Source organism: Myotis nattereri, assembly GCF_964212035.1.
Source record: "Myotis nattereri genome assembly, chromosome: 1".
Classification (NCBI taxonomy): domain Eukaryota; kingdom Metazoa; phylum Chordata; class Mammalia; order Chiroptera; family Vespertilionidae; genus Myotis; species Myotis nattereri.
Window position 1 is genome coordinate 129,357,898 of NC_138075.1, and position 16,280 is coordinate 129,374,177.

Consider the following 16,280-nt stretch of genomic DNA (forward strand, 5'->3'; position numbering starts at 1 on the left):
GAAGATCTATCCATTGATGTCAATGTGGTATTAAACTCCCAACTATGATTATATCAATATTTGCTGTATATAATTAGGTGCTCTTATGTTTACAAAGGTTATTTCTTGTTTTCGGGTTGATTCCATTATCATTATATAACTGCCTTCTTTGTCTCTTGTTATAGCCTTAGTTTTAAATTCCATTTATTTGATGTAATTATTGCTATCCTGGCTTTTTTTGGTTGTTAAAAATGAAAAAAAAATTATTTAATTTTTTTACTTTCTGACTTAAGAGAGAGAGAGAGAAACATTGATTTGTTGTTCCTCTTAATTATGCATTCATTGGTTGCTTCTTGTATATGCCTTGACACAATCTTTCTGATCACCTCAGTTAGGTGCTCCTGGAATGTCACTGTGAGTGTTCTGTGAACCCTCCTTTTGTAAAGTCTTGATTGCTTTTGGCCTGTTTGTGGATGGGGTTGATCTTCAGGCTGGCTGACTACACACAGTGTACAAGCTGCTGTGCAAAGACTGACCCCATGTTGAGTAATTCAGGCCAGCTCGGTTTGCTGTCTGTCCAGACCTTGGGTGTTCTACTTGTGGATCTAACTGGGTCATGCTCTGAAGTCCCCCCACTCAACCCTGGGTGTGTTGGTTCTGGGGCCTGTGGAAGGGTCTCTGCTGAAAGGCAATGTCAGTCTCTGCCTGTGATCTCCCTTGTGCTGCCTCTGTGGAGCTATAAAGAGATCCAGTATGTGTGACTGCCTCTGCTGGGCCAGGGGGTGCCTGGGAGGTGCCTCTTTCCACCAGCATCAAGCCCATGGGACAGCTGAGCAAAAAGCCCAAGTCACTTGGACACTTGGGCTACTTCTACCTACCAGCTTTCTGTTGGGGTCAGTCAATGGGAACTCAAGAAGTTCCCATTGGTATGTGAGTTGCATGAGGTAAGTGAGTCATCAGGTAGGTGCAAGTGGTGTTTGCCATGTTGATACAGATTCAAATTCGGTTTCATTTCTGGGTGTGAGGCCACTCAGCACAAGTCCCAGGGAACACAAATGCCACTTATCACCCACCAGGTACCTGTGGACTGTTGTGGTTGGGTGGGGCCTCAGGGAGACATTAGAGGAAGGCCATCAAAATTCATCAGGGCTCAAAGACCAAGATTTGGCTGCATGGAGGGAGGACTCAGCAATGAAATGGTGGCTTTAGTAAGACCAGCAAGGGAATAAAGACCCACAACCCGAAGTCACACAACTCAGTCTCTGACACCCCCTGAGTCCATCCCGACCTCCTTAAGAGATCACAAAACACCACGGGCCCACACTCCTTTGCAATAAGTAGCTCCACAGGGTTTTGAACAAGGATTCAGGACGATGGGCTAGTACATTCCCCAGGCTGAGGCCATAACGAAGGGAGGGCTTGACCCAGGGTAGATGGCATCTGTGGGCATCGTGGGAGAGGGACTCAGCACAGGGACGGCACCCAGAGGCCATCCCCTCAGTTCTCTCCCAGAGCCACACAAAACAGTCTCCTCACAGGACTCCCAGGCCACTCTGAGTCACCCTTTCTTCTTAGGCCCAGGGTAGGTGGTAGGAAGGATACTTGTGTGCTGGCCCTTTACGAGGGCTCCTGTTTTTCTAGCAGACTCCCAACTCTTCCTGGAGGACAGAATCCCTTCTGATTTTCACAACCAGCTGTCCTGTGGGCTCCTCTTCCAGGCTCTGGTTCTCAGGGCTGGGAGCCCAGCGTGGGGTTGAGACCACATGCTCCTCAGGGGACCATTGCACTGAGACATGCCTCTGCATTCTCAGCCACCACAAGTGGATGCGGGGACAGCCCTTTTTGGGTCTCTGTCCTTCCTGCCAGTGTAGCTGAGGCTTCGTCTGTAGATCCTTGGTTATAAGAATGATATTCAGATAATGTTCAGTTGGTTATTCAGGTTAGTAGTTACATAATTGAGTTGTAATCCCAATCTGGTCCACAGAGGAAGTGAGTGTAACTTTCACCTCTTTTGCCTCCACTTTGAATCACCCTAAAATTTCTGAAATGCACTACAGCGGCTCACTATTTAGGATATGGTGAGGTGAAATATTTTAAGTGAGGAAGACTTTGTAATGTTAAAATTTAGCTACTAATTTATTTCTGATAGATTTAACATCTAATGAATTCTTTGATTTCAGTAGTGTTACAGTTAGGTTTGAAGGCACATGTTTTTATTTTAATTTAGATCAAGGCAAGTTTTTCTTTTCTTCTTTTTTTTTTTACTTTTCAGTTACAATTCATTGATTTGGGGGAATAGGTAGTCATAGACTAGGAATTCTAACCGTTAATTTTAAATTACATTCTAATTTTTCTTTGTCCATACTTGATTACTTAAGGATAAAGTTATTTCAGAAACACATACCCCGACAGCAAAGACATCTAAAAATCAAAGCAAGCATATTTGTCTTCCACCTTTGCATCTGGAAAAAATGACTCAAGAATCACAAATAAATAGGGCATGTGACAAAGAGGATACATCGGCATATTCAGGACACCCTTCTGTGCAAAAGGAGGAGGAAATAGGCATCAAACAAGGCACATTAGAGCAGAGGAAGAACTTACAACTTTCCAAAGATGAGTCAAAGCAGAGGTCACATGAATTTTCTGTAAAATTCAAAATGACGGAGTGCCCTGAGGAAGAGCCACTACGTGATAACTCTAAAGAAGAAGCAAACTTAAGACAAATGCCTTCTAATTTGACAGGTAAAATGCTTGATTGTGAGGGGAAAGATGCATTTGGAACGTCTGTCTCTGCAGCATTACAAACATTTCCTGAAGGAGAAGAAACCTCTCTCAAAATTGTTTCTCCATCTCATGCAGACCCTGGGTCCCCGGAAGACTCTCCCTCATCATCATCCTCTGAGCTTTGTTTAAGAGAAAGGAAATTACACTCTGGAAATGATCACAAACCTGACGCTGAACACGTTTTGAACAAAAATGAGGAGAGTTTTTATAATGATACAGAAAATAAAAAAGAAAGACACCCAGTAGTTACGTCTGAAGTGAGAGAAGACCAAGACTTTGCTATGCAGATGACAAAAAATATTAACCCAAATACCACGGATTGGAAATTAGGCATCAGACCTACACCTCAGTCCCGTGATCCGAAAAGCCACCTTGAATTGCAGTATCCCTGCTGCAATGAAATCAGACTCATCATTGAAATAAAAAGCCACGATACGCCTGCTGTTACAAATGCTTATAAGGAAACAAAGCCAAATCAAGATGTGTTCCAGAAGCCATTATGTGCAGATCATTGCCGTGCTAATTATTGTAAAAGCATGGACTCTAAATTAAAAGATGAGAGTTCCTCTGCACTGCACAATGACAGAACACCTGGAGTATATGTAAATGAAAAATTACAAAGGATTATGAATGAAGTAGACATGTACAAAGCAGAGCACCTGGCGTGGAAAAGAGAGAAAATTCAACTTCAAAAAGAGGTAGAACTTCAGTTGCTGCTACTATTTGTTTTTTTCTCTTTATCAATTCTCTGATCCATTCTGATTTTCCACTTCTGAAAAATATATTGTACGTAAAATGAGGTTGTTTAAATATGTAATTGTGTGTATAATTAGAATCTGTCAACTAAGTAATAGTTTAGGAAAATATTCTTCTGTTCTTTAATTGACTTAAGTCTCTCTGTCAGCCTTCCCTCTGAATTGGGCAACTAATTTAGCTATGTACCATGTGACCTATGTACTATGAACCAGTGAAAAGTATGAAGGAAATTGTTTAAAATATGTAATAAGTACTATGCTGTTGCTTTTTAAGTCCATTGGCTTAAATTTACATCACATCCCATAGCTCAGGGAGTATGGCTCATGGTGGAGCATTGACCCATGGAGCAAGATGTCTTTGATTGGATTCAGGGTCAGGGCACAGTGTGGTGACTGGATCTATAGTAGGGAATGTGCAGGACGAATCCAATCCATGTTTCTCATCGATGTTTTTAACTCTCTATCCCAGTCCCATGCTCTCTTCCTAAAATCAAATTTAAAAAAATTGAATTTATGTTGCATCCCAGAAACAATAAAATGGAAGGAAGCTATGACTGAGAGAAGGGATATGAACAAATATCCCCAGCTAAACTCTCTATTTTGTGCTGTAGTGTGCAGTCTTCTACAGTTTACTCAAAACCTTGACACTTAGAATTCTAATATGATCGCTTCAAGATATTTTTATTTCATTTTTGTTAACAGTTTACATTCAATATTATATTCTATTAGTTTCACATGTACAGCATAATGGCTAGATAATCATATACTTTTAAAATTGGTCTCCCCAATATTTCAAGTACCCACCTGCACCGTATATCATCATTGCAATTTTATTGAGATATTTTAATAACAAACATATATACTTCCACATATATTTTTTATCACCACGCTCAGATGTGTTTGTTGAGTCAAAGCTTTACATTATGTTGTTTACTAAAGTGTGGCACTGCCATAAAAATAAATGAACCCTTGCCATTTGTGACAGCATAGATGCTAAGTGAAATATGTCAGACAGAAAAACAGAAGTCCCATATGATTTCACTAATATGTGGAATGTAAAGAGCAAAATAGGTTAACTAAGAAATTTATGAGAGACTCATAGATGACAGAAATCTGACTGATGGATGTGAGAGAAAAAGGGGTCAGTAGACTGGGCAAAAAATATAGGGATTAAGAAGCACAGAATGGTAGTTAATGAATAGTCACAAGGATGTCAAGTACAACCTGTGGGTAACGAATAATGAAAATACATCCTGCATATCAGATATTTACATTACAATTCATAACAGTAGCAAAATTACAGTAATGAAGTAGCAACGAAGATAATTTTATGGTTGGGGGTCACCACAACATGAGGAACTGTATTAAAGGGTCGCAGCATTAGGAAGGTGAGAAAAACTGGCATAGAGAATGTAGTCAATCATCTCTCTCTCTCTCTCTCTCTCTCTATATATATATATATATATATATATATATATATATATGCCTAAGCGACCATCATAATAGAACAGATGACCGAACAGTCTGCGTGGGACGACCAGGCCTACAGGGGGTGCAGTAAGGGCAACAGGGCCAGCAGGAGGGTTAGTGAGGGGCAACCAAACAACCGAGCAGCAGGCTGTGTGGGGCAACCAAGCCCACAGCAGGAGAAGCTGGGGGAAACCAGGCTGGCAAGAGGGGGCAGTGAGGGGCAACCAGACTGGAAGAGGGGGATGGTGAGGGGTGACCAGGCCGGTGGGGGTCAGTAAGGGGTGACCAGGCCAGAGGGGGCAGTAAGGGGGCGACCAGGCTTGCAGGGGGGTGCAGTTGGGTGCAGCTAGGGCAGCAGGGGGGGGGGCAGTTTGGAGACCAGGCCTACAGGGCAGGGAAGTTGGGGGCCATTGGGCTGGCAGGGGAGCAGTTAGGTGTCAATCAGGATGGCAGGCAGAAGTGGTTAGGGGCAATCAGACGGGCAGGCTGGCGAGCAGTTGGGAGCCAGCGGTCCCGGATTGTGAAAGGGAGGTTCGACTGCCAGTTTAGGACATCCCCTGAGGGGTCCCAGATTGGAGAGGGTGCAGGCTGGGCTGAGGTTACCCACCCCCCTGTGCATGAATTTCATGCACTGGGCCTCTAGTATTGTAATAAGTATGTATGCTGCCAGGTGGGCACTTGGAATATCAGGAGGATCACTTTGTGAAGTATCTGATTGTCTAACCACTATGCGGCACAACTGAAACTAATACAAAAATGTTGAATGTGAAATGTAATTGAAAGATTAAAAATATAGAAATGTAGAATACCTTCCAAAAATAAAAGCATGGCAATTATCATTTTGACATGTATGTATCATATAGGTCACATAAGTTATTTGCCATAAACTCAATATTTGTCTCTAAAAGAGAACCTGAGCTTTGAGATGGAAAAAAAATTGAGACATTATGCTCCTTTATAAGAAAAAGTGGATGAGCCTTCTCATTACATTAAGGCATTAAATTACTTTTCAAAAGTCATACTTATTTTACCTGGTTAATTTAATAAAATTTTTTGTTTATTTATCTGATTCAGCATTATAGAATTATGAGAGGCCCCAGTGCACAAATCCGTGCACTAGTGGGTCCCTCGGCCTGGCCTGCGGGATTGGGTTGAAATCGGCTCTCCATTATACTCTGAGGGGTCCCAGATTGCGAGAGGGTGCAGGCCAGGCCAAGGGACCCCACTGGGTCATGACTGAGGCCGGGAAGGGACACAGGAGGTTGGCCAGCTAGGGAGGAACTGTGGGAGGGCTCCAGGGTATGCCCGGCCCATCTCGCTCAGTCCCAATGGCCGGACCCCAGCAGCAACCTAACCTACCGGTCAGAACATCTGCCTACTGTGGTCAGTGCATGTCATAGAGACTGGTCAACTGGTCAACTGTCTGCCCCCTGGTGGTCAATGAACGTCATAGACAGCGGTTGCATGGCCTTAGCATATCATTAGCATATTTCACTTTGATTGGTTGAATATCCAACCAGATGACCAGACACTTAGCATTAGGTTTTTATTATACAAGATATCTCTTCTTTTGGTGCCATAAAAGGTAGGTAATGCATCTTTAGAAACTTTGGACAGATCATTAAACCTTGATTTCCGTTATCAGTAAATATGGGCTAAAGTAAGTAGATAACGACTTCTATGTCCTCTAGCTATAAGATTTTATAGTGATTGTATGTAACGTTAGGGGAGCATTACTCATTTTCCAGAATTATACATTAACCAACAATCCATTGGTTTCACTCTACTCCAGTGCTGTGGTAAACTGTGGTTCATATATTTTATGAATACCACCACTTTTTTGATGCCCTCAAAGATCTTAAAGAAAAAATAATTGTAAAAGGCAAGAGGGGAAGGAATAGCTTCCTGCAGAATGAGGATAGCTTCCTATTTGTTACTGACGCACAATGTCACATTCGTTAAGTCTGGTGGGTAATGCAAGACCCAGGTGGGAAAGACAGAGGAGGACACATTTTGCATTTTTTGTCCTTTTACTTCTCTGTCTCTGCTAGATAAATGGGGTGGGGTAGGTAAGGTAACAAAGTGTGGGTGTGATGTGAATCGGTGCACAAAATTAAGACAGCTCTTTTAAAACTTTTGGAAAATTCTGCTTCTTTACTGAAACAGAAATGAAGCAGAATTTTCAACAATTTCAATGACCTCTAATGATAAAAATAAACACACAAAATATTCTTATTGATTATTTTTATTCTTAAAATATTTTTATTATTAAAGTCATGGCAATTAAACTAAAAGCCAAACGATAAAATTAAAGAAAACACAGTATTTTTAATGAATAAGGTAGTAACAATATCCTTAATATCAAACTTTCATCAAAGGCTGAAGAAGAAAAAAAGAAGCAGAAAAGCAGTGAAAGGAAAGTGTCAGGAAACATGTATAATGCTGCTGCTGATGACAGTGATGGAAGGAGTCAGAAAAACAAAGTTGAACAAACTGATAAGCAGCAGCTTCCTGTTATGGGGAGCAAAGATTCTGATAGGTAAGCCTACAGCAGTATTTAATAATAGGTAATTACTCTTTTCCTATAAAACAAATTCCAATTTGTGCAAATATTCATGATTAACAAATTTTATATTTTTACTAGGGAGATTGATCCTTGCCTGGTAATCAGAAAAAATGTAAATCAACAAACAATAAGATACCATTTTTTAAATTTAAAATGATAAATATTTTATTTAAAAAATAACAACCAGAACTGGCACATGAGAGGAAAAGGCGCTCCCGCGCACTACTGGTACCTGACATTGGCACACCTTTTTCTAGGATAATTGAGTGAATTTTGGAATTTCAAGTATGTCATTCCTTTATCCCAATAGCTTCACTTCCAGAACTAGATCCTACAAGAAGACATGACTTGGATATACACACATGTACAAATTCTAAGGACATCAATTATATATTATTATGTATATAAAACATAAAGTAGGTCATTATAGGTAATATAGATGTATATATAATGGCAAATGTTAAGGATATATAATATACGTTTATGCATTAAGGATACTAATACAAATGTTACATATATACATATGTATAAGAATATTTATTATAGCATTGCTTACAAAAAATTGTAGGTAGTGTAAATACCTATCTATAAGGTAATACATTATTATACACATAAAATAATGTGGTATGCAGCCACTGGAAAAATGGGGGTAGTTCTGGTCTACAGTATACTAATTGTTTCACAATGTACTTGTACTTAAAGCATTGGGTTTAATGTCATGTTCTAAGCAAATTTTGTGACAATATTTTTAATATCCGTTCAGTTATAAAAGGAAGTTATATGCTACACTGTCACTCTACTTTGTTTCCACCTAAGTTGCTGGTTACTAGATATTTGTGTTTTATTCCTAATATTGGGCACTCAAATTAATCTGAAAGCTGAGGGATTTCACAAGGCAATTTATTCCATATCTTACATAAAAACTTCAGCATATTGTGAAAAACCTATTAAAACACATCAGGGGATTAATCTGCTAAGTGAGGGGCTGACAGAGCTTTTCTCTAAAGTGCCAGATAGTTAAGTTAGTGTTGTGGGCTTCGTGAACTATGGGGTCTCTGAAGTTAATCATAGACACTAGGTAAAGGAGTGGGTGTGGCTGTGTTCCAACAAATCTTTATTGACAAAAACAGGCTCTGGGCTGGATTTGGCCTGCAGGCGTTCATTTGTTGACCTTTGCAATGTAAACCAAGGTGCTCCTAATGTAGTGAATCTTCTGTTTGAAAAGTACCCTGCACGCGTGCCTTTATCCTTCATTTTTAAGGAGAATACATTTCAGTATGCACCACACACAATTTTTCAACACAATTGACAAAAATTCAGTTTATAAAGTAAGAATATTACCTGCATGTTTCCCCCTTTATTTCTATTACACAATTTTAATATGACTAATTACAGTGTGCTTTGTACATTTAAGTAGTGTCACATATTCTAGGATTGGATGATTTTCATCTAGCAAGAAATCCTTCTGTCATCTTTGTAAGCATGAGAAACATCACCATCAGATTATGTAATCTTATAGAACTAGAAAAATTTCATGGGGTCTCTTAGTTGTATAATTTGTGAATTTGTTATGTAACACCTAGTCTGGCATGTTTTAAACCATGTAATATTACAGGTATGTAATGAAAAAACACTTAAGTATTACAAAAATACTTTATGATCATTATGAAGGGATTGAAAGCTACAGGTAAACATGAAGATGAGATCATCCAAGGTCATGCCATTTAGTATAAAGTCCTTAAAAGCACTATCTATACTCACTGATTCTAATTTCCCTTCCATGCACTGTTGAGGCCACTCTAGTAATTTTTAGTCCTAACTCATCTCCAAAATGGTTTTTCTCAAGATTAGTACTTGTTTTCCCTCTAATAAATCTAGACATCATGTTTTAGACCTGGCTTTACATAACCTATCAGCAATATCTGACCCCATGGAAAACTTTGTTTTCATTTGGCTTTTAGGACTTTGAGTTTTCAGAGGGTGAGAACACACTCACCTAGTTTCCCCCTTGCCTGCCTAGCCTGTCCATCTTAGTCTGTTTGGTTTCTCCTCGTATCCCACCTTTTACACAATCAGGTGTCCCGGGATTCAGTCCTTGGTCTTTTTTTCCTACCAAAATTGACTTTTACTACCTTGTATATACGAATGATCTTCAAATGTATATTCCCAGCCAAGATCTCTCTCCTTAATGCCAGACCTATATATCAAACTGCCTGCTTAATAACTCTTTTTAAAATATATATATATATATATATATATATATATATATATATATATATTGATTTCAGAGAGGAAAGGAGAGGTTGAGAGAGAGAGAGAGAAATATCAATGATGAGAGAGAATCACTGATAGGCTGCCTCCTGCACATACCCTATTGGGGATTGAGCTCAGAACCTGGGCATGTGCCCTTGACTGGAATTGAACTTGGGACCCCTCAGTCCGCAGGCCAACTCTCTATCCATGGAGCCAAACCAGCTAGAACTTGATCTCTCTCTCTCTCTCTCTCTCTCTCTCTCTCTCTCTCTCTCTCTCTCTCATATCGCTATTGGGTGTTGCAGACTTAAGATCTCCAAATTTGATCTACTGATAGTCTTTCTCACATCTACCCTTCACGTGGTCTTTCCTATTTGAGTAAATAACAGCTCTTCCAATTGCTCTGACAAAAACTTGGTGTCAGCCTGTCTTTCTCTTTGTCTTAAACCTCACATCTATTGTGTCAGCAAATCTTGTCAGATTACTTTCAAAATACAGTGGAACCTGGATATAAGGGACTCATTCAGGCAAGGGGTGTGCTTTAAAGATGAAAATCAGTTATATATAATAAAGTAGGTTTTCTGAGTGTGTATGTGAAAAAATTGACAAATTAGTTTACCTGTTTTTACATATATAGACACATTTGTATAATTAAAATTAAGTAGATATGAAAAGTTTCATTTCAAAGAAGAGTTTTCCAAACACATTATTGCTTATATATTCACCATAGTTTTGAGACTGTGTAATAAGTATGGAATCTAAATGGAAATAACCATTTCACAGAAAATACATTTTAATTATATTTAACTAAACAAATGAGCAATGTTCTAAAAACAAAACAAAATTTAAATTTTATAAGAACAGGAAAAAAGTTTTCCTATTTAATCATCTTTGGATAATGATATATACAGACACTCCTGTTGAGGTGTCACTTTAATATTTGATTCTGAGGGGCTTGCTTTAGGTAATCCTGCTTTGAAAAAAACGATCTAGCTTGAACGTTTGAAGTCTGCTATTTTTATTATTAACTCCCTAATATTTTGAAAATGGGTAAATGAAGTTGAATTTTATTATCCGATGAATTGTCAATAAATGTTATTAGATCGTGGAGATGAGATCCAAGCACTGATAACTTTATGTTTGGGGCATGTTCTTTCTTCTTCCTCCTTATCTTCACTTCTACCCTCATCTTCCCAGGTCATCAGCTCATCTGCTATTTCACTTTCAGCCAGTGTGGTACCCAGGGTCACCTTCATCTTCTTCTAACCACTGTAAAACATCTTCCTCAGCTACTTGCCCACCAATATTCTGTGTTGTCCCACAGTAATCGGTAACCTCTACACCTTCTAAATGCAAGTCTCCCTTCATTGTCAAGTAAATTCTTCCAACCAGTTTCTAATGTTTGCACTTCTTTTCATGCTGCAGCAAAATTGCTGATTTTAAACAGTAACTCTTTAAAATGGTAAGTTTTGTAAGATATACTGTCTTCTTATATGTTCATCATTACCTTCATTCTGCAATACAAGCACTACTTCCTCTAAAAATTTTTTGCAATATATTCATTTGGTTGCCAGAATTATCTTTAAAGGTTAAGGTTGGAGTGATGTGTTTTAAGGTACATACATAATTTTAACTTTATACTGAATGGATCTAGTAATGTGTGCATCCTCCAGTCACCGAGAGTAAACAAATGCACACAACTGGGGCGCGGCTCAGTGCACATGGGAATTGGCCGGCATATGTTAACACTTCTAAAGAAAGTCACTCCACTTGCCAACAGAACCAATTCCTAGGTGCCATGTGGTGTAATCATGTCCTAATCATTTGCCAAACATTGTTTAGGAACGGTGATTCTTGGATTTAAATATGCAGAGTATAGTTGTAGATAAGTGGTGAAATTACTACAGTGGTTTTACAACATATGGCCTATTTGATAAAATTTGTCAAAAATAACTGTGAGTTAATCACCAAAAAAATAAATCTGTTAATTTAACTATAAGCAAATCTTGGTTAAAAGCATTTTAATTTAATGAGGTGTTAATTTTCACATATGACATACAGACCAGAAGTTTTATCTGTTAAATCTGAAGTCTGTTAATTCAAGGTCCACAAAAATCCAGAGTTTACTGTATATCCAGAATGCAATCACATCTTCCAGGTCAGGTCACTACCGTCTGCTATCTAGATTAGCTTAGTAGTCAATTAATTGATTTCCTTCCTTCCTTCCTTCCTTTTTCCCTCCCTCCGTCCCTGCCTCTCTCCCTCCCTTTTATTTTTATTTATTTTCTTTCCATCAATTCTAGTCTTTTGTTCAATCTAAACACAGTTGGACCTATTAAAAGGTAAGTCAGATTGTATTGTTTCTCTGGCCAATACCTTCTAATTGCCTGTTTCACTCAAAGGACATGAGTCCCACAGGCCTCCCAACTGGAGATTGAACCCAAAATCTGGGTAGGTGCTCTTCCATCAGCTATGTTCAATATTTCATATTCAATAATTAGAGACTTATTTTTGAAGTTTGGGTCAAGAGGAATTGTTAAATAATTGCTCTCAAGAAGATCCTCTTAAATGTGTTTTTATTAATTTTAGAAAGAGAGGAAGGGAAAGGGAGAGAGAGATAGAAACATCGGTTATGAGAGAGAATCATCAATCAGCGGCCTCATGCATGCTCATTACCAAGGATCAAGCCAGTAACCCTGCGTGTGCCCTGACTTTGAATTGATCTGGTGACCTCTTGGTTCATGGGTTGATGCTCAACATTGATGTTTAGTGTTTAAATATTTAGTTTTAACCAGGAGAGTGATTTGTATAGCTATATATAGATTATAATTTTATTTTAATCCTCACCCAAGGATATATTCTTAATGATTTCAGATAGAGATAGAAAGAGAGAGAGAGAGAGAGAGAGAGAGAGAGAGAGAGAGAGAGAGAGAGAGAGAGATATGAGGGAGAAACATCAATTGGTTGCCTCCTGGTATGCTTCCCATCCAGGAATTAAACCTGAAACCCAGGTATGTGCCTTGATAGGGAATCAAAATGGCAACTTTTGGTGTATAAGATGATGCTCCAATCAACTGAGCCACCCAGCCAGGCATTTTTGTACTTTGTGGATGTATATAATCATGATATTCTTATGCATGAATTGATTCCATAAAAAAGTAATTATACTTTCCTGTTGGTAAATTTAGCTTTTCATTTAAGATTAGATGAAAAAGTTACCAAATAATTTCATTTTCAAAGAAAATCATAACTAATTGGGTTATTACCATTTTCTAACTATATATATAATGACATGCAGATATTTTATTTTTTTCTAATTTTTCCCCTGTTTTATTGAGCTATAATTCACACGTAAACCTGTATATTTTGAAGGGATACAGTGTGTTTATTCCATGCACTTTTATGTTCTTAAATGATTACCTTAAGATTCTTTGTTCGCATTTCCATTACATCACATAGTTACCAATTCTTTCTTTGTGGTGAGAACATTTAGATCTACTCCCTTAGCAACTTTCAAATATATAATACAGTATTGTTCACTATAATCACCATGCTGTACATCAGACAGGGTTGAATCCTATATGAACATACATGACATTTACTTAAATAATGCTGGCAATATGAAAGAGCAGCAGGTTATCCAAGAAAATCTATTTTGCACCCCCACACCATACGCCAGCTGCTTATATGGGGTAGAAAGACAAAGATTACATGGGGAAGTAGGCAGAAGAAATAAGAATGGGTATGATCCAAATGCAACAGAAATGGGTATTACAGGCATGGGGAAATAGGCAAAAGGAATAAAAATGGGTATAATGGTAAAGATTACACCAATGAAGGCTGGGACTCCATTGTTTCATCAATAAGGTTGTTAATCTTTCCATGATACAGGTAGTTAAGGAGGATGGCCCACATTTCCAGGTTAACTTCCAAGTGCAAAGGGACTGGGGGGAACTCCCAGCCAGATGAGGGTATGATTTCTTTAATCAGAACAAAACAATCATGGTTAACAGAGCATGATTAATATTTGTTATAACTATAGCTAGTCTCTACTATTCTATTTTTTCCCCTACCAGTAAGATTTCCTTCGTTCTCTTTTCCCTGGCAAAATTCCTGTGTGTGTGTGTGTACATATATATGTGTGTCTGTACACACATCATATATAATAAAGTAGTAATATGCAAATTAAACCTCACACCCTCACAAGATGGCTGTCTACGGCCAGGCTGGCAGGGGGGTTAGTGAGGAATGACCAAATGACTGAACAGCAGGCTGTGTGGGGTAACCAGGCTGGTGGAGGGGCCATAAGGGGTGACCAGGCTGGCAAGGGGGCCAGTTAGGAGTGACCAGGCCAGCAGTGGGGGCAGTTGGGGGTGACAAGGCCAGCAGGAGTTTGCAGTTGGGGGCAATCAGGCCGGCAGGCGGGTCAGTGAGGGGCAACTATGCCAGTGACGGGGGGCAGTTGGGGGTGACCAGGCTGGCAGGAAGGTGGTAAGTCGGGGGGTGACATGGTCAGCAGCAGGGGCAGTTAGCGGTGACCAGGCCAGCAGGAGGGAAAGTTAGGGGTGATCAGGCAAGCACACAGAGGCAGTGAGGGGCAATCAGTCCAGTGCGGGGGCAGCAGTTAGGTGCAACCAGGCAAGCAGTCAGGCAAGTGGTTAGAAGCCAGAGGTCCAGGATTGTGAGAGGGATGTCCAACTGCTGGTTTAGGCCCAATCTCAGGGAGGGATTTTTCCCCAAGGGGTCCCGGATTGGAGAGGGTGCAGGCTGGGCTGAGGGGAATCCCACCTACCCCCATGCATGAATTTTGTGCACCAGGCCTCTAGTTTACTATATAAACATACACATACAAGTGCAGTCACATACTTAATACACACACATATACATACAAACAGACATACATACATACCACATCCTCTTATCCGTTCATTTATTGGTGAACACTTAGTTTATATATCTTGGCTATTGTGAATAATGCTGCAGTGAACATGGGAATGCAGCTATCTCTTACAAGCGGTGATAAAAAGATGTATGACTGTTCTCTAAATATTTGTTATATCCATTGGTCTAATGTTTGGTTCAAGTTTAACATTTCCATCTCTTCACACTGAGCTTTTAAGTGTCTTAAGAATGAATTGAGCCCTGGCCTGTGTGGCTCAGTTGATTGGAGCACCATCCCTTATACTAAAAGTTTATTAGTTTGATTCCCAGTCAAGGCATATACCTAGGTTGTGGGTTTGATCTCTGGTTTGGGTATGAATGGGAGGCAACCAATCGATGTTCTCTCTCACATTGATGTTTCCCTGTCTGTCTGCCTGTTTGTCTGTCTCTCTTTCCATTCCCCTCTTTCTAAGACCAATGAGCATATCCTCAGGTGAGGGTTTAAAAAATTAAGAAAATGCATGAATTGCGTCTCCTGTAGCCACCATATAGTTAGGTCTTATTATAATCCATCAAGACATTCTCTACTTTTTTTTCATTTTATTGAATTTATTGAGGTGCCTCTGGTTAACAAAATTATACAGGTTTCAGGTGCAAATTCTACAAACACATCATCTATACACTGCATTGTGTGTTCACTGCCCCAAGTCATCCTATGCCTTTGATTGGAGAATTCAATCCATTTACAAAGTAACTTTTGGCAAGTAAGGACTTACTAATGCTATTTAGTTGTTTTCTGGCTGTTTTGGAGTTGCATTGTTCCATTCTTCCTCTCTTGCTGCCTTCCTTTGTGAACTGAAGATTTTCCATAGTGTGCTTTGATTCCTGCTCTTTATCTTTTGTGAATCTGCTGGAGGTTTTTGCTTTGTGATTACCATGAGGTTTACATAAGACATCTTACAATATAACGGTTTGTCTTATGTTGATTACATCTTTGCTTATATTTAACTGCAGATCTACCTTAAGAGAAGAAAAAGAGAAGAGACGAAAAGCTGATCTGTTATGTGAAAAAAATAGGGTGCAGTTAAGAAAGAAAGAAGAGCACTCTATTAAAGAAGTTGAAAAGAACCCACAACTTGAAACCAACATTAGAACACAAGCCATCACACTGGAGATTATAGGAGAGAATGAGGTAAATTTATCTTTGGGAAAAATCTCTTATTTCTAACAGTACTTCATCAATATTTATATCCCTGTCATTCCATGTATATTATTACATTTATAACAAACCAAAAGATGTTCTCATTCTAAATGGGAACTGTGACATTTATGAGTTAAATTATTCTTAATTTATTACTATCTTTGGCATCTAAGAGATGCTTGTGAATGTTTTCTAAATGAAGAAATGGAAAATAAATTGAGCCTACCCATTAAAATAAGTGTTATTTCTGGCTCTTGAAAAATGTTAACATATGGGCTAAATTGCCTTTATACTGTGATGGAACGAGTCAAATATTCATAAATAAATTTTATTTCAGAATACTGTATTTTTGCTCTATGACAAATGTAGCAATCACTTACAATTTTAG

General features: G+C 38.9%; 1 protein-coding gene across 3 annotated transcripts in view; it reads left to right on the plus strand.

Moving 5' to 3' along the window:
- The window catches only part of LOC308523039 (coiled-coil domain-containing protein 144A-like), a 64,796-nt gene that overhangs the window by 26,354 nt on the left and 22,162 nt on the right, over positions 1-16,280 (plus strand). Inside the window, exons 5-8 of one of the 3 annotated variants that reach the window (XM_081096701.1) lie at positions 2,358-2,724; positions 2,842-3,464; positions 7,370-7,530; positions 15,706-15,883. In XM_081096701.1, the coding sequence (XP_080952827.1) occupies positions 2,358-2,724; positions 2,842-3,464; positions 7,370-7,530; positions 15,706-15,883 (1,329 nt within the window). Of the gene's footprint in view, positions 1-2,357; positions 3,465-7,369; positions 7,531-15,705; positions 15,884-16,280 lie in introns of all 3 variants that reach the window. The other 2 variants (XM_081096700.1, XM_081096702.1) reach the window with 2 other exon arrangements.